The sequence below is a fragment of the Alexandromys fortis genome, unplaced genomic scaffold (genome assembly GCF_014885135.2).
Source record: "Alexandromys fortis isolate MF-2015 unplaced genomic scaffold, M_Fortis_MF-2015_v1.1 scaffold_122, whole genome shotgun sequence".
Classification (NCBI taxonomy): Eukaryota; Metazoa; Chordata; class Mammalia; order Rodentia; family Cricetidae; genus Alexandromys; species Alexandromys fortis.
The window spans coordinates 4,367,513-4,389,073 of NW_026068004.1; the positions used below are offsets into that span (position 1 = coordinate 4,367,513).

At 44.2% G+C, this 21,561-nt stretch overlaps 3 protein-coding genes across 3 annotated transcripts; all 3 read right to left on the bottom strand.

Moving 5' to 3' along the window:
• Nucleotides 1–1,343: 1,343 nt before the first annotated feature.
• LOC126513098 (olfactory receptor 2G3-like) lies at nt 1,344–2,291 on the bottom strand. Its single transcript, XM_050161249.1, has one exon. The coding sequence runs from the start codon at nt 2,289–2,291 to the stop codon at nt 1,344–1,346; it is 948 nt and encodes a 315-aa protein (XP_050017206.1).
• Nucleotides 2,292–10,129: 7,838 nt separating this feature from the next.
• On the bottom strand, nt 10,130–11,077 carry LOC126513099 (olfactory receptor 2B6-like). The gene has a single exon (XM_050161250.1). The coding sequence runs from the start codon at nt 11,075–11,077 to the stop codon at nt 10,130–10,132; it is 948 nt and encodes a 315-aa protein (XP_050017207.1).
• Nucleotides 11,078–19,961: 8,884 nt separating this feature from the next.
• Nucleotides 19,962–20,949, bottom strand: LOC126513109 (olfactory receptor 2A12-like). The gene has a single exon (XM_050161260.1). It carries the CDS (start codon nt 20,904–20,906, stop codon nt 19,962–19,964), a length of 945 nt encoding a protein of 314 aa, XP_050017217.1. The 5' UTR covers nt 20,907–20,949.
• Nucleotides 20,950–21,561: the final 612 nt, after the last annotated feature.

Genomic DNA, 21,561 nt, shown 5'->3' on the forward strand with positions numbered 1-21,561 from the left:
AGCTTGTCGTTGTCTATTCCTTTCTTAAGAGCAGACTGACTGCTCTCCCTGGGCTGAGAGAGTCTCAGATGTTGCTTGACAGTTGGGATGGTAGGAATAGATATGGAATAGAATAGAACAGTGATGATTTTACAGAGATTCAATATGCCAAGCATCATTCGGAGACCCTTACCTATTTTAACCTCACAACAGTCCCAAAAGGTGGGTGTTTGCTATAGTTATTACCATCATCCCAAGTCTACAGACAAGGTGTCAGTCTACAGTGTACAAGCTTGTAATCCTGATGATATAATCCAGGTGAAACATCAACTGTGAACCCAGAGTGTCTGCTGAGGGAGTCGGTGTATCTCCATCCTGAAGCCCTGGACAGAGATGCATTGATAATGACCAATTCCAATATCCATTCCTTTTTTAATTAATTTTTTTGTGTTTTGCTATGGATATTGAGTTCCCTAAAACTGGAATTATAGACAGTTGTGAGCTGCCATGTGGATGCTGGGAATTGAACCTGCATCCTCTGGAAGAGAAGCCAGTACTCTTAACCACTGAGCCATCTCTCCAGCTCCCCTATATCCTCTCCCTAATGTGATTTTTAATATTGTCAGCTTGATGGGATCTGGAATTACCTAGGAGAAAAACCTCTGGGCATGCCTTGAGGGGTTATCTAGATTGGGTTAACTGAGGTGGGAAGACCCACCTTAACTGTAGGTAGAACTATTCTGTAGAGGTTTTGTACTGAATGAAAAGAAGATAGCAGGCTGAGAACAAGCCTTCTTTTTCCTCTGCTTCCTACTGTGCTTACAATATGAGCAGCTTCCTAGGCTCCTACTGCCATCAGTTACCCACCATGATGGATGGTACTCTAGAACCTTTCCTTCCTTTAACTGTTCCTGTTTGGACATTTTACCACCATGAAAGGAGAAGTGAGGTCACTTTCCCTCCTTCTGAAGACTTTTCTTGCTCCTGAATAAAATGGCATAAAGTTATGGACTCCGTCACCTTGTCTTAGCGCCCTGAGTTGATTTAATATGCCCCATTATCAGGCACTGTCACATGACAGCAAATGTTAATGATTCTTCACATGTGTCAGAGCCTCTGCTGGCCCTGGGAACAGAAATAAAGCAGACACTTGGCACTCTGTCTCCAGGTGAGTTCCCTGATGCTTGAGAGCAGCCCACCTTCTGGAACATCAGAAGACCATACAGGAACCCACCTTTACACATCATCTTCCTAACCCTCAGTGAAAGATTCTTGCCCATCCCTGTGTGATGAGGAGCAATAGTATGTCAGGGCCACAGACTGTTCTTTGGGATCCAGTTGCAGCCTTCTGTGCTCTAGTGACCTCACTCAGTGGTTCGTCCCCAGCCTGTCACTTTGAGGAAAGCCCTCTTCACATCTTTGTTTCTCAGGCTGTAGATTATAGGGTTGAGGAAGGCAGAGATGACATTGTAGAACAGAGCCAGTTTCTTGTCCCTCTCTGGGGAAGCATTGGCCCCAGGGTTCATGTACATAAACATGGCAGGTCCACAGAACATGGTGACCACCGTGATGTGGGAGGCGCAGGTAGAAAAGGCCTTCAGTCGACCTTGGGCTGAGCGAATTCTCAAAATGGTGGCAAAGATGCAGATGTAAGAGGCCAGGATGAAAGAAAGAGGTACCAGGAGAAGGATGAAACCCAGGATAAAGTCTACTCGGTCGTTGAGGGATGTGTCTGCACAGGCAAGCTTCAGAACAGCGGGGACTTCACAGAAGAAGTGATTGATCTCATTGGGGCCACAGTAGGGCAGCCTCATAGTGAAGACAGTGTAGACCAGAGAACAGCTGATGCCCCATAGTCCACAAAAGATCACCATTGCTCCACACAGCCAAGGCCTCATGATAACTTTGTACCGGAGTGGGTGGCAAATGGCTACATATCTGTCATAGGCCATGACGGAGAATAACCAGCCCTCGGTGATGCCCAACACCAGAAAGATGTACATCTGAGCCACACACCCTGAATAGGAGATAGTTTTCTTCTGGCAGACAAGATGCACCAACATCTGGGGCACTGTGGTGGTGACATAGCTCATATCCAGCATGGAAAGGACGCTGAGGAAGAAATACATGGGTGTGTGGAGGTGGGAGTCCAGGTAGATCAAGGTGACAATGAGCCCATTGCCCACAAGTGTCGAGAGGTAGAGGAAAAAGAAGACATTGAAGAGGATTACATTAACTTGGAAGTCCCTGGAGAAGCCCAGAAGGATGAACTCTGCAACGGAGCTGTGGTTCTCCAAGGAGAAACTTTGCATTCTTCTCCCACTGAAGGAAGAAATGAACAAAGTGGTCCAGCTGAGAGTGCGTGTTTAGGTGCTTCACCCGTTCTAAGACCTTAATTCTCCTTGGGGTTGAGGTCAGTTCGGAGACTGAGGTCTGAATTTGGAATATTTAGCTCAGTCAGAGCCCCTGGCATGTCATCTCTTTTCCTTTATCATATCCCCCCCCCAATGCCACCGTCTTTTCCCTCTCCTGGAACCTACCCTTCCACACTGCACTGCTTCCCATCTCCCTTGTGCAGCCTACAGAGTGGGGATGAAGATGAACCCTCCCCCTCCTGTCTGAAGGCCTGCCTCCTGTCCAGAGCCCTCTCTTTTGGTAACGCAAACATCTGAGAGAGCTGGAGAAGTGGGGAGGATGTACGACTTCATAAACAAGGGAAGGCCCTAGTAAATTTTACTTGTAACTGTGTTTGTCGGTCCTCTGGAAGCTTTTGGCACTTTCTTTTAGATGAGTTACTCAAACTCGACAGTTCTGCCTCTTCCTGTCCTTATCCCCTGATAGTCTCCCTGCTGGACTCTATAAAGTTGACTTTCACCTAAGACAGAACAGTAGCAGCCTCCTCTGAGACAGAGGTCAACCTCACTGGATTCTGAGAGAGGACTGGACTATAAATGAGTGAGATGAGAAGTCAGAAACAAGACTTGGGGGCAGGTAGCAAAAGTGGAAAAAGAGGTCGAGCATGTATACACCAAAAGAGGAGATAACAAAAGGAGAGAGAAGCGATGTAGCGAGCACTGTGAGGAATAACAAGCTTCCTGAGTAGCAGGTCCAGCAGGACGGGGATGAAGGGACAGAGGTGAGGATGAGGTGGACACAGATGCATGAGACTCTGGCTGTCAGAAAGCTCAGGTCCACATTCTCACAGCCCAGTCTCAAGGGCTCATTCTTCATGGCCGCCTGTGTACAAAGTGAGGAAGATCTGACCCAGGGATTGAAAACCAGATGCCTTGCCTCGACTAGATAAAACAACTAACTGATGCCAACACCAAAAATGTTACAGAACACGTGTAAAATCTCCCTGCAACACATGAAACTGAAACATCCAACCTTGGCCATCCATGGTGGCACACACCTGTGATTCCAGCACTCAGAAGCCTGAGACAAGATGCTGAGTTCCAGGGCTGCCTGGGTTACACAGGGAGTTCAAGGGCAGTCTGAGCTACAGAGTGAGCCCCAGGTGAGACAGCAGGTTACTGGGAAGCACCAGGTCAGTACAGAGAATCCAAAAGGACAGCATGAGGCTCCATCATTGAGAAAGGATATGGATACAGCAGATCTGGTACCATGGTCTGTGTCTGCAGTAGCCAGATCGTATGCTGAACAGCATTCTCATTCCTGGGCTGTACCTTAAGGGGGCTGAAGAAAAGTCAAAACAGACTGTGAAGAAGGATCTGGAGGCCATGATGTGTGGGAAAGAGGTGAAACAAAGAGGGACATTTCTCCTATAGAACTGAAAGGTTAAGAGCATTCCAGAACCAGAGAACTCTGTAAGTCTACAAGTCATATGGAGACACAGATGTACCTTTTCATGTGGTCCCAGATGAGCCTTACCCTTGGAGGTTCCAAGAGATGAAGTTGAGAGTCACATGAAGAAGGAAGATTTAGTGTAAAATGATGCTACTGGGAGCACTTTAAGGTGCGCTCAGCTGTCCTGGGATTCTGGACTCCATTAAAGATTCAATGAAAACTAAATAGCCACCTGCAAAAATGCTCTGCGGCCAGTTCTGCCCATGGTGGGGTGGGAGAGTCTCGAGCACACTCCAGAAGGGAGAAGAGAAGACTTGGCCACATTTGTCTCTTCTCTCGTCCTCCAGTGTCCCCTAAACCTGGTGCCTGAGCTACTGCAGAAGCTCCTAGGCATCTTAATGCCAGTCTATGTTTTTTTTTTAAAAAAAAAAACTGATCAGAATATGATACAGAAAATGAGAAGGGTGATACAGAGAGATCAGTAGAAGAACCGGGGGTAGGTAAAGGAGTCAGCCTAATTATGACCACCTAGGACAGAGGCATCCTAGAGAGAATGGCAGGATGCCAGGCTCCACGCTGCCATTCCCCTGTCCTCCAATGGCACTGTATGCTTCTTCCTAGTTCCAGTGTCTGCCTCCAGCTTCCTGACTCTCATAAAGCCTCACATACGCTATTTAAAGCCATCACTGCAACTTCTCACCTCCATCTTTCCCTTCACTACCTGTTCCCTTGTTCTATATCTCAATCTAAGAATCCAAATCCTGGAATGCTGAGGGGGAGACCACAGCTTCATCTCCACAGACGCAGCCTCCTCCTCCTTCTACTTTCCTCTGTTGCAACCAAATAACAAAACAACAACTAAAGAAATGCAAAGAGAGAGAGAGAGAGAGAGAGAGAGAGAGAGAGAGAGAGAGAGAGAGAGAGAGAGAGAGATCAGTGACCAGAGCAGGACAGAGATCAGTGGGAAGAACAGAAACCAGGATGGAAATTCTTGGTGTGAGAAAGGAATTGGAAGCAGACAGTTGTGGTGCAAACAGATGGGGTTGGGGTGGGGGTGAGGGATGGGGTGCGGGCGATGGGGACAGGTGGAGTGCATCAAATAGGACTGTGAAGACTGTGAGTCTCAGGCAGCTATCTCTGCCTCTCCCTTCCTTACCTGACCCGGGCTCTGTGTGAAGGCTGAGCCAGGAGAGGGCTAGGTTTTCCTTTAACATTCTGATCCTAGTCCTCAGGGAAGAGGAAGCTGTAGCTCCTTAATGAGTCTTCTGTGCCTTCAGGTCCTCTGGGTCCCTTGTCAGCCCCCCCAGACCTGGAGCACACATCTCACAGTATCCCTTGACACAGAAAGCCTCACAGCCAACATCCTTGATCCTCCCAAGCCCAAATTCCCTGTTGCTAAGTCCTTTCCTTTTCCTCCTTTGCCATCCAGTGTGAAGATCAAGTGGAGTAAATGCATGGGCTAAGAAATGCAAGGGCAGAGCCTATGGAGGTGGCTCAGCGGGTAAATAACTTATTGCACCAACATGAGGAGCTCAGTTTAATGCCCAGAACCCACCCATGGAAAAATCAGACGTGGTGATGTGTACTTGTAATCCCACAGACAAGGAAGCAGAGACTGTGGGATCTTTAGGGTTTGCTCACCAGCTAGCCTAGCCTTACTGGTGAGATCCAGGACAATGAGACTGCATCTCCAAATAAAACGGACAGCACCTGGGTAACAAACCAAGGTTACTATCTGGCCTGCATATATATGGGCACACGCACCTGCATATACGTTTGAACATGCACTCATACACAGGGAAGGCTTGTAAGGATGAAGGCTGGACATACACACTGGGGAAGCTTTCCATGATCATAAAAACAATGACCACGTTTCTCAGGAACTGTGCGGGTCAAGCACCGGAGCGCTTGCGCTCGGCCTCCCTAGTGTCTCATTCTCTCTGTCACGCTCTCCTGGGCACTGGGCTATGTTGGGTCCTGAATTTTTGTAGCCCTGAAATACTTTGGCTTTCTGGGGGAGGGGGGAAGGAATATGACTTAAGCAACAAAGGGATCCTTCATGAAGCCTGGCCCAAGATGAGGCAATAGATACTCGAGGTGAGAGCAAAATTCCTGGAAGACGTGAAATCAAACCCTGATTATACCACTTAACAATACGGTAATAGTTGACGTACACCAACCCTCTGCACCTCAGTGTCCACAACACCAAAGGAAGCAATAACAGTATAGGACAGGTATAGGATCAAATATGAGCACGTATGATGTAGATGTGGTAAACTATGCATATAATTTAGGCTGGACGTGATGTTGCAAGTGGTTTATTCCATCCAATGCTCATAAATTTGTCCCCACTGGATTTCAAGGTAGACTATCAAGATGCCATGGGTTCCAAAGGACAATGGATTGGGAAAGCCAAGGATCATGAGAATGGCGACCTTGGGTGCCAGGAAAAGGTGAGGAAAGGTATGCTCGGGGCTTAGAAAGGCTGTGTTGGGCCCTGGAGAATCCCATGGTTCAGAAGACACACAAGCCAGGAAAATCGGGGCTGGGAAGATGGCTCGCTTGTTGAAGTGTTTGCTGAACAAGCAGGAGGACCTGAGTTTGGATTCCAGGAATCAGTGTAAAATCTGGGTATCACATCGGTAACCCTAATGCTTGGCAGCTGGGCGCAAAGACAAACAGATCCTTGGCCAGTCAGCCTAGCCAATGGGTGAGCTACAAGTTCAGTGAGAGATCCTATTAAAAAAAAAAAAAAGACAGGGAGCCATATCATTGAGGTATCATGGACAAAGCTTCCCTGTCAATTCTGAGACACAATCACTAGGAAAGCAATTTCCTAGTTTCTGGCTCTTGCAATCTTTCCTCCCCCTCTTCCATGGTGTTCCGCTGAGCCTTACGTGTGGAGTTTGTGCTGCAGGTGTATTGACTGGGGCTGGACAACCCACAATCAGTTCGATGCATTTCGACCAGTTGTGGTTTTCTATAATGGCCTCCAACTGCTACAAAGGGAAGTTTCTTTGATAAGGGTGGAAGCCAGTGTTATCTGTGGATAGATCACAATTGCGGTGATTTAGGTCTGACTAATGACCTTCACGTGCCCTCCTCTCAATTTTGAGTGGGTTATGATTTTTTTAAGAAGTAACTGCTTTGTTGCTGTTGTTTTGTTTTTGTTCTACCGTGAACTGGAGAAAAGAGAGCCCAGCCACTTGATGCAATCGTATTTGATACATCATAGCAGCTCTTCCTATTCAAGGGATTCAATGCCAAGATGCAGGCTATACTTTAAGATTTCTCCTGATCTTTCTTTTTTAAAAAATTTATTGAAGATAGATGTATTCTTACAATACATCTCAAACACAGTTTTCCCTCCCTCCAGTTCTCCCAGGCCCCCTGTCCAGCTCTCCTCTCCCTCCAGATTCACTTTCTTTCTCTTTCTTCTTTGGAAAAGAGCAGGCCTCCAGGAGACAACAATCGAACAGTACAAAACAAGATACAATAAGACAAGACAAAAACCCTCCTATCGGGTTGTCCAAGACAACCCGATAGGAGGAAAAGAGTTCCAAGAGCAGGCAAAAGAGTCAGAGGTACACCTGCTCTCACTGTTAGGAGTCCCACAGAAACACCACGCTAACAACCATAGCATATACACAGAGTACTTGGTGCAGATCCATGCAGGCCCCGTACTTGCCCCTTCTGTGAGCCCTGCTTAGTGGATTTTGTGGGCCATGTTCTCCTGGTGTCCTCCATCCCCCTGACTCCAACAATCTTTCCTCCCCCTATTCTGCAGGGTTCCCCGGGCTCTGAGGAGAGGATCCCCATTTAGATTCACTCTCCCCATAATGTCTGGCTATGGGTCTCTGCATACACTCCCATTTGCTGCCAGAGAAAGTCTCTCTGATGACGACTGGACAAGGCACTGATCTATGAGTATAGCAGAATAACATTAGGAATCATTTCATTGACTTTTTTTTTGGACAGTATTGTGTAGTTCTACCCTAGGTCTCTGGGCTATCTAGTCTCCATTTTACAGGTTGATGTTCTTTTTGCTTCTGAGGTCAGAGTTGAATGATATTATGAGTTCTTAAACTTTCAAGATCTGAAAATAAATAGGAAACTTCCAGGAGAAACTCACAAGGCAATTTTATAAATAGGTGAAAAGACATTGGGAAAATGGGGGATGCGGGTATCCTCCCACTTATACAGACGCCTGAGAAGTCAATGGTCCAAATACAGGGGACCTCTTGAGAGGTGGGAAAATTGAGTGGGCCTGCTGTGGGTTTTCAGTGCTTTGAGAATCCTAAGAAGAAATCCCCCTTTGTCTCCATAGATGGCCCTCTCAAGCCCCCTCTGATGACCCCAGAGCATTTTTCTTAATAAGTCCCCAAAAAACACAGTGAGCATGCACTCCATACAACTCTGTTTTTTATCTGTAGGAAACCAAGGCTCCTCTTCTCCAGGGCTTTCCTCCTTCAAGGCTGAGTTTCTCAGGCAGTAAACCTGCCCTGGAGACTTCCCCCTGAAAGTCCCACATCACCCTGAGAGCCGGGTTCTTTAATGCTTGGGGAATATTAGCAGCACTGTAAGTCACAGTTGCTTTCTCTTCCGGAGAAAACTGTTAATGAACAAAGCACACTTTAGCATTTACTGGTCTTTTGTAACTTTTCAGTCATTCTTGGTCTACAGGCAAAACTTTTTTAGTTTTTTCTATTTTTTATTGTTTAAAAATTATACAGTATATTTTGATCCTACTTTTAACTCATCCAACTTCCTACCTATCCAAATTTATGTTATTTCTCACTCGAGAAAAATCAAAACAAAAAAATCAATAAGAAAAAAATCAAAATAAAAGGCACACAGAAAAAAACAAAACTTCTTTCAAAACAGTTAAAAGCAGCTGGGATATTTTTTAAATTTAATCTTGTGTCTATATGAAGGATGCTTGATTTAAAAGATTTGCTTGTGTTACTTTTTGCTAAGCACTTTAATGATTTGTTTTAAACTAGAATAATAGAAAAAATAATACAGGAAAGATTTATTTATTTTATTTCATATGTATGAATGTTTTGCTTTCTTTCATGTTTGTGCACTACATGCATACTTAGTGCCCTCAGAGGCCAGAAGAGGGCACCAGATCTCCTGAAAGTGGAGTTACAGACAGTTGTGAGCCACCATGTGGGTCCCCAGAATTGAATCTGGGTCCTCTGCAAGAGCAGCAAGTGCTCTAAACCACTGAGTCATCTCTCCAGCTATTGATGAAAATGTTGCTATTGCGATGCACAGTCTAGTAGCTCAAGCTGCAGAACTCTGGCGAGGAAAGGCTGATTTCTCATCATAGCTCTAGACTCCGAGGTTCTGGTCCTGCAGTTATTACCTGAGAATAAGACTCCTTTTTTTGAGACAAGGCCTCACCATCTAACTCTGGCTGTCCTAGAACTCTCTGTGTAGACTAAACTGGCCTCAAAAATACACAGAGATTCACCTGCCTCTGCTTCCGGAGTGCTGGGATTAAAGGCATGGCCCACCTTGCCCAGCTAGAGCAATATTCTTAAGTCTTTTCATCTTTCCTCAGTTGTAGCCATTCATTGTATCGACCAAGCCTCAGGTTCTCTCTTGGACGTTTCAGAGTTATGTCTTGTAAAACATAAGAGCCTGGGCCTTGGAACTAGTACCTGAGTTCAAACACCACGTGTGTTGCTTTCCATCTTGATGACATTTAGAAAATTTAGTGCTTTGTATTTTAGTGTCTTTATTTGTGTTAAGGAGATATCACACACCTCTAGAGTTAAAATGTGAAGTAAAACAATAAATATCTATCAGTCAGTCAGGGAGGAACACATCTTGTTGGTCCAAATATCCAGGAGTCAAATTACTTAAGTTCTTGAGTTCAAAACCAGCCTAAGCAATGTAGTGAAACTGCACGCACTTCAAGGAAAAGAGGAGGAGGAAGAGGCAAATGAGGAGAAAAGAAAAATGGAAATGAAAACCACTGCTAAAAGAAAGCATAAAGCACTGAGTGACTGTTACACAAATGTAATGTTGGTTACTATCATTTGGACACCATGTGTATTACCAAACACATTTGGCAGCTGGAAATTAAATTTCAGAGAAATGAGGTGACTATTCCAAACCAATATGATTTTTTCAAAGTCATAAAAGGTCAGTGATATGACTAATCTTGGGCACAATTCTTTGAGTCTTTTTCTAGTGAACCCATAAGCAAATGGATGTGAAAAGCTTTTTCTTCTTGTGTCTCCCTCATCCTGAGACTCCTCTCTCATTCACTCCAAGAACCTCAGTGAGACAAAAGAGCCCAGAGGCATTGCAGACAGCCTCTCTCCACTGCCTACTGAGTGTCCTCTCCCCTTCCAATTAACTTGAGAAAAGCCTTCTTCACATCCTTGTTCCGGAGACTGTAAATAATGGGGTTAAGAAAGGCAGAAATGACATTATAGAACAAGGCCAACTTCTTGTCATCGTCTGGGGAGGCTTCTGAGCCAGGTCGCATGTACATGACCATGCATGGAATGCAGAACATGGTGACCACGGTGATGTGTGAAACACAGGTGGAGAAAGCCTTCATCCGCCCTTGGGTGGAACGAATCCTTAGAATGGCTATGAAGATACGAACATATGAGGCCAGGATGAGGGATAATGGGATAAGAAGCAAGATGAAACCCAGGATGAAATCCACTTGGTCATTGAGAGATGTGTCTGCACAGGCCAACTTCAATACAGCAGGAATTTCACAAAAGAAGTGGTTGATCTCATTGGGGCCACAGTAGGGAAGATTCATTGCAAAGACTGTGTAGACGAGGGCACAGATGAGACCACAAAGGGCAGAGCTGGCCACCAGAGTTATGCATAGGGTCTGGCTCATCTTGACTCCATAATGGAGTGGATAACATATAGCAACATATCTGTCATAGGCCATAGCTGCAAAAATCCAGGTCTCAGTGATGCCTAATGTCAAGAAAATGTACATCTGGACCACACACCCAGTGTAAGAGATGGTCTTGTTCTTGCCTACTAGATGAGCCAACATCTGGGGCACTGTTGTGGTAGCGTAGCTGAGGTCCAGCAGGGAGAGGATGCTGAGGAAGAAGTACATGGGTGTGTGGAGACGTGTGTCTATCCTAATCAGGGTAACAATGAGCCCATTGCCCAGGACTGTAAATAAGTAGAGGAAGAGGAAGAGGAAGAAAAGGATCCAATTAGTCCTGGGGTTTCTGGAGAAGCCCAGGAGGATAAATTCAGTTACAGAGCTGTGATTCTTCCAGCCTCTACTGTGCATGGCCTTCCTTCTGAAAAGAGAAGAGGACATATGACTAACTCCCTTGCAATCTCCATGATAGAATGCTATGTGAAATCCATAGATAGGGAGTTGAAGATAAAATACACACCTCTCCATGCCCAGAGAGTAGTCTATCAAAATTGGCCTTGCCTAGCTCTAAGTACCTAGTAGAAATTCCACTAAGGACTTTTTGGGTTATCCAGCTAACTATCCCCGATAAATACCAAGGTTCCTGTGAGATGCTATATAGAACAGAAGCCTTATTTTGAAGAACACACCCCCGCCACACACACACATATGTACACACATGCACAACATAAATTAGTCAAAATGAGAAGGCTAGACATGCCTGTTGTTCCCTAATGCCATTATTTCAAGACAAATAGGTACTATAAGAAGCAATGTAAAACAAATAAGGAACTTAGACATAAGTTCTGAGGCCAACCCATTGAATTTCAGGCCTATTTGCGATCCAAGAAGAAGAAGAAGAAGAAGAAGAAGAAGAAGAAGAAGAAGAAGAAGAAGAAGAAGAAGAAGAAGAAGAAGAAGAAGAAGAAGAAGAAGAACAAGAACAAGAAGAAGAAGAAGAAGAAGAACAAGAACAAGAAGAACAAGAAGAAGAAGAAGAAGAAGAAGAAGAAGAAGAAGAAGAAGAAGAAGAAGAAGAAGAAGAAGAAGAAGAAGAAGAAGAAGAAGAAGACGACAATGACCTAGGAAAGTAAGAAAAAGGCAAAATTGCTAGCATCCAGTTTAACCCTCTCCCGTCTTCCTCTCTGACTCTGTAAAGAACCCACATGCCATATATTTTTTTAAGAAAAAAAAAAACACTTTATGACCTTCCTTGAATATCCTTAAGTGTGGCCCTCTGTCAAGAGTGACATTGTGTTTCTGATCTGTATTCTTGTCAATTTGCTTTTTAATAAAATTTCCCTGATACTTCACAAATGAAACAAAACATAACAAACTACCCTGACTTCTGTTCCTTTTAAAGTTCTGTCTCTTTGTCCTACCTCCCCAAGCCTTCCTGCAGGAGTACAAGTGCGCAGAACAAATTAACACACAATGATACACTGGGACTCTAATTTTGAAAGTCAGAGAAGTATTCTGTCTTCTAATATTTCTCAAAAAGATGAAAGGCATGGACTTGGGAATGGAATCATTGTGGGATGGGACACTGTCCTTAAGCAGTAGTGAGGAGACCCTGGCATCTCTGCCTCTTCACAGAAGAGGTGAAGGGTGGCTGCGGGTCACTTTAACATGGCCTCAATCCTTAATTTGAGGTTGGCAGCCTAGTGGCAGAGGATATGCTTGACCAATCTTTTTCTGCTTTCTGTTCCCTTTGCTGGTTCTTAAATGCCTGCTACAGAATGCCACCGCCTCTGTTTCCATCTTTTCTGGGTCCTGAAAGGGGAAATGGTCATTTATCAAGAATTACTGTAAAAATAAGTGTTATCTGATTGTCACCACAACCCACTGAGGTCAGAGCCGCTATTTTCCTTTACAAAGAATTAGAGTTGAAGCCTGGTATGTGGCAAAGCCAGGAAGCAAAGTCCAAGTCCTATGTTCTCACTGTGTGAAGTTTATCTCCTGCATCATCCATTTTCACAGAGAGTTTAGCAAAGATCCCAAATACAATGCATGTCCACTTTAGATGTCATTGTGTGGGAAGCCTGACCTACCTAGTCAGTGTTAGAGGACAGAAAGCACACATTTCAGAATGGGAAATGAAGGGTTTCTTTTATATAAAACCTTCAAACTCTGGATCAGGATTACAGTAGCTGAAATTCTGCACAGAAAGTACAAAGCAGATTATTTTTGATTTAGGTTAAAATCACATTCCATAAAACCATGGGCAGAATTCAGCCTAAAATGAAGGTAGCATTTGTGTTAGAGGCCAGATGTTATTATACTGGGGTCAGTGGGGTCTAAATTTGAATCCACACTCACCTGCTAGCACAATGCAGGCATTTGAGGCTGATCAGTCTGAAATGTAGTTCCATCTAGATCCATTGATACAGTTGATTTCTTAATATGTCCCCTGGGGTGTGCAATGAAAAATGTTATCTGTCATTTCCTAAGCCAAACTTCTAGTGCCTTCTGCAGTACTGTTCCTCTCACCACCTTTCTCAACTCGGTTAGTGGTGATTTCATCCTTGGAGGGGACTAAAATGACAAGAGAGCCCCGAAGTCTTTGAAACATTCTCTTTCTCCCACACTTCATGTGCAACACATCAGAAAATATTGTTGGTTGCCTTCAAATATGAGGAAAAAAAAGATCACTTCTCACCACATCCACCATGTCCACCATATCCACCACAGCTACCACATCCACCACATCCACCATGTCCACCACATCTACCATGTCTACCACATCCACCATGTCCACCACGTCCACCACATCCACCATATCCACCACACCCACCATGTCCACCATGTCTACCACACCCACCAGGTCCACCACGTCCACCTCATCCACCACATCCACCATGTCCACCTCATCCACCACATCCACCATATCCACCATATCCACCACATCCACCATACCCACCATCTCCACCATTGCCTAAGTTGTTATCCTTTCCTGTCAGGAGTGTTGCAGTACCCCCCCACAAATACTCCCATTTCTCATCCTCTTTCCCCACAGTCTTCTCTCCACACAGTTATTTAGGATGAATGTGTTTAAAAGGTCATCATGCAAATCCTCTTATTAAAATCCTCCAGTGAAACTGGTTGAGGTCACACACACACACACACACACACACACACACACACACACACCTGCAATCCCAGCACTTGAGATGCAGAGTCGTGAGCTTGGGGCCAACTTGGGCTATAGAACAAGATATTGACTTAAAGCAACAACCACCACCACTATGGTGGACTCTTTTAAAAAGTATTACTATCTATCTATCTATCTATCTATCTATCTATCTATCTATCTATCTATCTTCTATCATCTATCTATCTATCTATCTATCTTCTATCTATCTATCTATCTATCTATCTATCTATCTATCTATCTATCTCTGTGTGTGTGCATGTGCACATTTATGTGGGGGTAACACACACACCACAGCATACCTGTGAGATCAGAGGAAAACTCACAGGAGTTAGCTTTCTCTTTCCACCAAGTGGGTCAAGTGGAACAACATGAATAGAAAGCTTAGCAGCAAGCTCCTTTCCCCAACTAAGCCATCTTGCTGGCCCTATAGTGGCTTATTGAGTCACCAGGAAAAGCCAAAGTCTTGAGTGCTTCAAGATCACTCAACACTTCCCAGTCCTCACTTCCCACTTCTCACTTCTCCATCTGCTCCAGCCACACCCTCTTCACGGAGCCTCACTCAAAGAATGCTACTGTTTCTGCACTTTTTTAGAATTCTGTTTCCACTGTTGGAAATTATCTTTCTCTGGGCCGCACTCTCACTTTATACAAGGGTTTGCTCAAGCGTGGTTTTCGGAGAGAATTTCTAAGTCTCTCCTTGTTTGATTTGAGCATTGTTGAAATGTTGTGGAAACTTGTAGAAATTTATCAAGAACGTGCTGAAAGTTTTTACATTTCTCAAATGAGCTTCTCCTCCAATAGAAGCAACTTTTTCATGGCCCTGACCTGGCTATCTTACACCAAAGACAGGATATCATAAAGAACATGGGCAGTAGAACAAGAGCTGGAAGCTAGTCCTGACTGATAATTAACAGAGTAGCCTGGGGAAAAGTACCTAAATTCCTTGTGTTTCTGCCCTCATCTAAAAGTCAGAACCCATCTCGAAGGGTGTTGATAGTAACTAACTAAAGCATTACATGAAAATTTGTTTAACGTGGTGCCTGCAAGAGAGTATTCAAAATAATATTTATTACTACTATATTAGTTTATCATTACAAGTTCTTTTTATTCGGAAGGTTTAGAAAAGGGGAATGAGACAGAGAGTAACTTGCCTGATGGTGCACAGCTATGGAGAAAAAAAATCCACCTCTGTATTCCAGTGCCATCCTGATGCGCCACAGTGTTGGAGCAGTGGTTCACGGTAGACTGGTGGGAATTTCCTTTTCGGGGCCTTATCTTATCTTCAAGCTCCTTACCTATCTTCTCTTCCTGAGTCCAGATGCAGTGTACACCTCTGCTTCATACCCATGTCTTACAACTGCCTTAGCCAGTTCCAGAATCCAGGTACTGGGCTGTAAAAGGGTCCTACTTCAGTCACTCTCCAGAGCCACTGAGTCTCAGCAGCTCCCTTGAAGATGCTCTGGCTGTTGTATTAATGAGGCTCATGGGTGTCAGGGATCAAAGAGTACCTAGGGCTGGAGCCAAGATGGATACCAGTATTATCTCAAGGGCTTTCCAGTCCTGAGGGATCCCATTAGTCAGAGGAAGATTCCAAATAGGTACAATCATCATGCAGGAAACTCTCTGGAGGGGAGACCAGAACTCCTGGAGGGATGTAGAAACTTGTCATTAAACTTAAGTCTCCATTTTGGCACCTGGAGGTAAGGACCACAAGGGAGCCAACACCAGGACCCAATTTTCAGTCACTCTTCTGGCCCTATTTAGGTCTTCCATAGAAAAAGAATTTTTGAACTAGATGCTTCCCAAAATCTCATCTTAGAGGTGAGAAAACTGCTTGGGATAATGCTCTTGTGTGCTGTAAAGATTTGTCATTTGTATTGGTTTAATAAAATGCTGACTGATCAGTAGTAGCCACACAGAAAGTATAGGCAAGGCAACCAGACTACAAGAATTCTGGGATCAGAAGAAAGGCAGAGATGCAGTCATTATCCAGAAGCAGGGGAAGCAAGATGAGAATGCCTTACTGATAAAAGGTATCAAGCCACATGGTTAAACATAGAAAAGAATTATGGGTAAATTTAAGTCATAAAAGCTAGTTAGTAATAAGCCTAAACAATAGGCCAAACAATTTGTAATTAATATAAGCCTCCGGGTGTTTATTTGGGACTGAAAAGCTGTGGGACTGAGCAGGACAGAAACTTCTGCCATTGGCTCCACCTGCTGCCCAAGACACACAACTGAACCCCACATTCAGATGACCAAGTTCAGTGCTATGCCGGTTCCCCAGCTGTTAGTCTAGAGTCAGGGAGCTCCCATTAGCTCAGGTCAACTGTTTTGGTAGGTTTCCCTATCATGGTCTTGACCCCTTTGCTCTTATTATTATTCCTCCCCCCTCTTCAACTGGACTCTTGGAGTTTGGTCCAGTTGTTAGGTGTGGATTTCTGTACCTCTTCCATCAGATACCAGATGAAGGTTTGATGATGACAATTAAGGTAGTCATCAACCTGATGACAGGGAAAGGCCAGTTCAGGCACCCTCTCAACTATTGCTTAGAGTCTTAGATGATATCACCCTTGTGTACTCCTGGGAATTTCCCCAGTACCAGGTTTCTATCTAAACTCATAAAGGCTCCCTCTATCAAGATATCTCTTTCCTTGCTTTTTTTCTCTGTCCTTCCCCCAACTGGACCATCCTATTCCTTCATGTACTCCTCCCTACTGCCCTTCTCCCCTTCCCCTTCCACACTCCCGCATTCCTCCCATACTGAAGCTGCTTCCCTGCACTTCCTGTTTTCTCAGGTAAAATTTTATCCCTGAAGTGTCACTGATGGAGAATAAAGACTAGATAGTGGTACCTTTGTATAACTTAGACAACTACATCTACATTTTCTTGGTTGCCAAATTCAGAAAATAAACTTCCAAATGAAGTTTGGAACTTCCAAAGTTTATGTGGTTGAAGGACATAAAAAGTCATGCTTTTCTAAGAAAATGTTCTAAGGTCTAAAAAGATAGTTTTAGGTTGGCAGTACAAGTTATGATAGGAGTGGTTTAGGGAAAAAACTTTGGACTCATCAAGACATTACTACCAATGTTAAAACTACTGAACTGGGCATTGGGAATGTAATTTCTACTTGATACTTTTTCTTGCTGTTTTAGAGTTAAACACTTCACTTACTTACACAAAAGGAGGAAATGTTGCAAGATATTTGTTCACCTTGTGTGTAAGGTACCTACTGTTGATTTCATAAAGAGCTGAATGGTCAACAGCTAGAGAAGAGAGAATAGGCAGGACTTCTGGGGGAAGAGAGGAACTTGAGATGAATGTAGGTACACTCCAGCTAAGATGTGAAGCAAGTGAGACACGCAGAATGGAAGAGAAGAAAAAAAATCACGTGGCAGAATTTAGATAAATAGAATTAGGTTCTAAGAGCTAGTTGCGAATAAGCCTAAGCTTAGAGCCAAGCTTCATAATGGGCAATATGGCTCCATGTTATTCTTTGGGGCCTGGAGGTCAAAGAAAGTCTGAAGAGAAAGTCAGAACACACACATGGATATTCACAAGAAAAAGAATGTAACTGGGCCCTTGTTACATACCATATAAAACTATTCAGAAAGGTTCAAAATCTAAATAAAAAAGGAGTAAATTTTCATGACATTGGATAAAGAAATAATTTATTAGATCTACTGCAAAATAACAAGAAATAAAAGTGCTTGCTCAGAGCACAGAGAAGCCAAATAACAAGGTGAACCCAAAGAAAAACATATATAGATCCTCCTGGAAATTGGAAGCAAACAAGATTGCTGGGCAAAATTTGTGAGCATAGGGGTGGGGCAAGGGTGGGGTGAGGCTGGGAGAAGGGGAGACGGGGAGAGGGAAGGGAGAAGGGAAAAACTGGCAAGAGCTTGGGGGAGTGGAAGGGTGGAGATGGAGGAAGAGCAGATATAGGAGCAGGGAAGAAGATATCTACATTAAGAGATCTGTTTTAGGGTTGACAACAGACTTGGCTCTAGAGGGGATCCCAGGGGTCCACGGGGATGTCCCCAGCTAGGTCCTTGGTCAGCAGAGGAGAGGGTGCCTGAACTGTCCTTACCCCACTATCACACTGATGATTATCTCGAATACCACCATAAAATCTTCGTCCAACAACAGATGGAAACAAAGACAGAGACCCTCATCAGAACAACGAACTGAGCTCCCAATGTCCAGTTGAAAGGCAGAAGGAGGGAGAAGACGAGGAAAGAAGTCAGGACCGCGAGGGGTTGGTCCACTAACTGAGGCAGTGTGCCTGTTCTAATGGGAGCTCACCAAATCCAGCTGGACTGAGTCTGAATGAGCATGTGATCAAACTGGACTCTCTGATTGTGGCTGACAATGGGGGCTGACTGAGAAGCCATTGATAAAGGCACTGGGACTTGTTTTTACGGCATGTTCTGGCTTTTTGGGACCCTAGTCTATATGGATGCACAGCTCCCTAGGCCTGGATGTAGTGGGGAGGGCCTTGGACTTCCCTCAGGCCAGGGTTCCCTGCTCTCTCTCAAGCAGGGAGGAAGAGGGAGGAGGGGGTGTAGGGGAGCAGGAGGGGATTGGGAGGAGGGAAGAAAGTGTAAATATTTGAATGGAAAAATTAAAAAAAGTTCTTGCTCAGGTGGAGTGGAGAATTCCTATAACACCAACACTCCTAGGTCAGATATGGGAGGAACTCTGAGTTTAATGCTAACCTGAGCTACATAGTTAGTTCCAGAAGAGACAGGGCTATATAGGGGAAATCTGACTTATTTAAAAGTATATGAATTGCATTTTATCAAGGTAAAAACTTTTATAAAACAAAGGATATCATCAGAAAAACAAAAATTCTCCCAGGTGTGGTTTCCCATGCTATAATCCCAGCACTGGGGAGGACAGAGAAAAAAGATTGAAATTTCAAGGTAATCTTCAAAATGTGTAATGTTTCAGGCTAGCCCAGGACATATGAGAATTCTCAAAAATAAATATATAAGTAACAATAATAAGGATTACTAACTATGAATGAAGGGTACCCATTGTCTAGAACTACCTGACCACAGAATAGAACTGGAAAGCCTGAGGCCTCTTTAAGAAAGAATAGGACAGTCATAGAGGAATCTGCTGATTGGCCAGTTCAGAGGTTCTCTGAAGATGGTAGGCAATCCATTCCCATCCAAGGGTGGAAAGGGAGCCAGCAGTCAGCAGTCAACAGTTGGACATGCCCTTGGCTGCTGCCTATAGGAGAAAATTTAGAAAGGCTCCGATGAGACCCCAGCTCCCTTCACTGCCAGCATTATCACTTTTGACAGAAGAGGCAATATCTGGTTTCTCTATAGACCACACTGAATTTACAAGTGAAGTTCATTCTCTGAGTGTATTACCTCTCTTCCACAATCTCTCAGCTAACCTCCCCTAACAACACACGCTGTGCTACTTGGCATACAGTGCCTCAGTTCTTCTGCTGTCTCCACTATGCTATCCACAGTTAGCATGTTTGTGTTGGTTTGTAGGTATGCTGCTGTGTTCTGGAAACTACACCAGGATATGTAATGCATATGACTTGCTCACTTCTAAGTAGAGAAACCAACATATAAGACCATGGACGCAGAACATGAATTACTTCTCTCTACACACACACAAAAAAAACAAAACTTCCCACCTCCTGCTGTCAGGCTGAACCATACTACTTTTTGGTTGAGAGGATGTGTAGAAAGAGACACAGGCCATTCTTGAGAAGCTGAGTCATAGTGAATTTGACCACTGTTCCTTTCCTTCTGTTCTAGGATGTTATGTTAGACATAAGTTTCCTCCTTCAGGATGGATGTGATTGAACAGAAGGTCACTCCTAACCCACAGCTACAAGCATGAACAACAAATGATTATTTAGACTTATAACCCAGTAAGATTACAGAGGTGTTCAGAATTATATTTTAGTGTTTAGCCTGTAAATCAACATAGTCAACTTAGTTTCACAATGGTTTGTCCCAGTTACCATGCACTATGTTTGTCAAATACACAAGACAGCTAAATAAAATTAAGATTCTGCCCTTTTACCAAAAAGTGGATAATCCACTCCAGTGTCTCCTGGATCTTGGTTCACTAGTCCACCCTACCATGTGCCATCGCCTTGAGAAATGCCCTCTTGATGTCTTTGTTTCTCAAACTGTAGACAATGGGGTTGAGCAATGCCGTAAAGGCATTGTAAAAGAGTGAGATCTGCTTGTCTCGCTCAGGGGAGAAGCTAGAGTTGGGTCTCATGTAGATGTAAGAGGATGGACCATAGAAGAATGTGACCACAATCAGGTGGGAGGCACAGGTAGAGAAAGCCTTGCAGCGGGCTTGGCTGGACTTGATCCTGAGAACTGTCATGACAATATGAATGTAGGAGGCTAAAATGAGGGAAATTGGAGTAAGAATCATAAAAACACTCAAGGCATGGTCCACCATCTCAATGAGGTGGATATCCATGCAAGCCAGGCTAAGCACTGCAGGGCCTTCACAGAAATAGTGGTTGACCTTGTTGGGTCCACAATATGGTAGACTCATGGTGAAGAATGTATGTAACAAAGCAGAGAGGAAACCACAGACCAAAGACCCAGCTGTCAACCGTATGCACAGTCCCCAGTTGAGGGTGACAGTATAATGCAGTGGGTAGCAAATGGCCACATATCTGTCATAAGCCATGACAACAAACAAGATACACTCAGTTAAAGCCAGAGCACCAAACAAATACATCTGCATCCAGCAGCCAGCAAAGGAGATGGTCTTAGAGTGAGCAAGAAGATGCACCAACATCTGGGGCATGGTGGTGGTGACATAGGCCATATCCAACATGGCGAGTATGCAGAGGAAGAAATACATGGGAGTGTGCAGATGTGTGTCCAGGCAGATCAGCAGAATGATGATCCCATTGCCCAGGACTGAGCTCAGGTAGATGAGAAGGAACACAGTGAAGAGGATGCGGTTGGTCGTGGGGTCACTGGAGAAGCCCAGCAGGATGAACTCAGAAACCCAGGTTTGGTTGTGTCCTGGAATCACCCACATAGTGGAGGCTGAAAGAGAATCACATTCATCTAAGAGTCACCTGACACAGGCAGAACAGGGAGATAACGGATATTGAGTTGACACAAAGGTTAAAAGCACTGACTGCTGTTCCAAGGACAGATTGCTCAGAACTGTCTGTGCCTCCAGTTCCAGGCAATGTAACTCCCTCTTCTTACTTTCACAGGCCACACACACACATGGTTACAGGCATGTATGTAGGCAAAAACACATATGTATAAAATAAAAACAGTAGTTTTTAATTAAGAAAAGGTGGGGTGTGAGTTCTGAGCACACTGTTTAACTTCTGTGCACACTTCTCAAATTACTGAACCTCCCAATGTCTCAGTCTCTCCATCTATCAAATGAGGCTGATGACAAAAATATCTCAGGAGAGTGAGGAATAGCTAATTTTCACATAACTCCTAGAACCTGAACATAACACATGACATGTGAGCAGTCTCACACTCTTATTCCGTCTCAGGAAGGGAGAGACAGGGGATCCCCAGAATAAGAAAGCTATCTACTCTAGTTAAAATGAGGGGACTGCATTTAACTGAGAGACCATGTCTCTAGGAACAAGGCAAACACAACTGAGAAAGCACCCCTCAGTAAGTTCTTCATGTGATTGCTGCAGTGGTTTTTCAAAGTTTCTATA

Excerpts from the sequence above, each read along its gene's own strand:
- LOC126513098 (XM_050161249.1), bottom strand. The coding sequence starts at position 2,291 with ATGCAAAGTTTCTCCTTGGAGAACCACAGCTCCGTTGCAGAGTTCATC.
- LOC126513099 (XM_050161250.1), bottom strand. The coding sequence starts at position 11,077 with ATGCACAGTAGAGGCTGGAAGAATCACAGCTCTGTAACTGAATTTATC.
- LOC126513109 (XM_050161260.1), bottom strand. The coding sequence starts at position 20,906 with ATGTGGGTGATTCCAGGACACAACCAAACCTGGGTTTCTGAGTTCATC.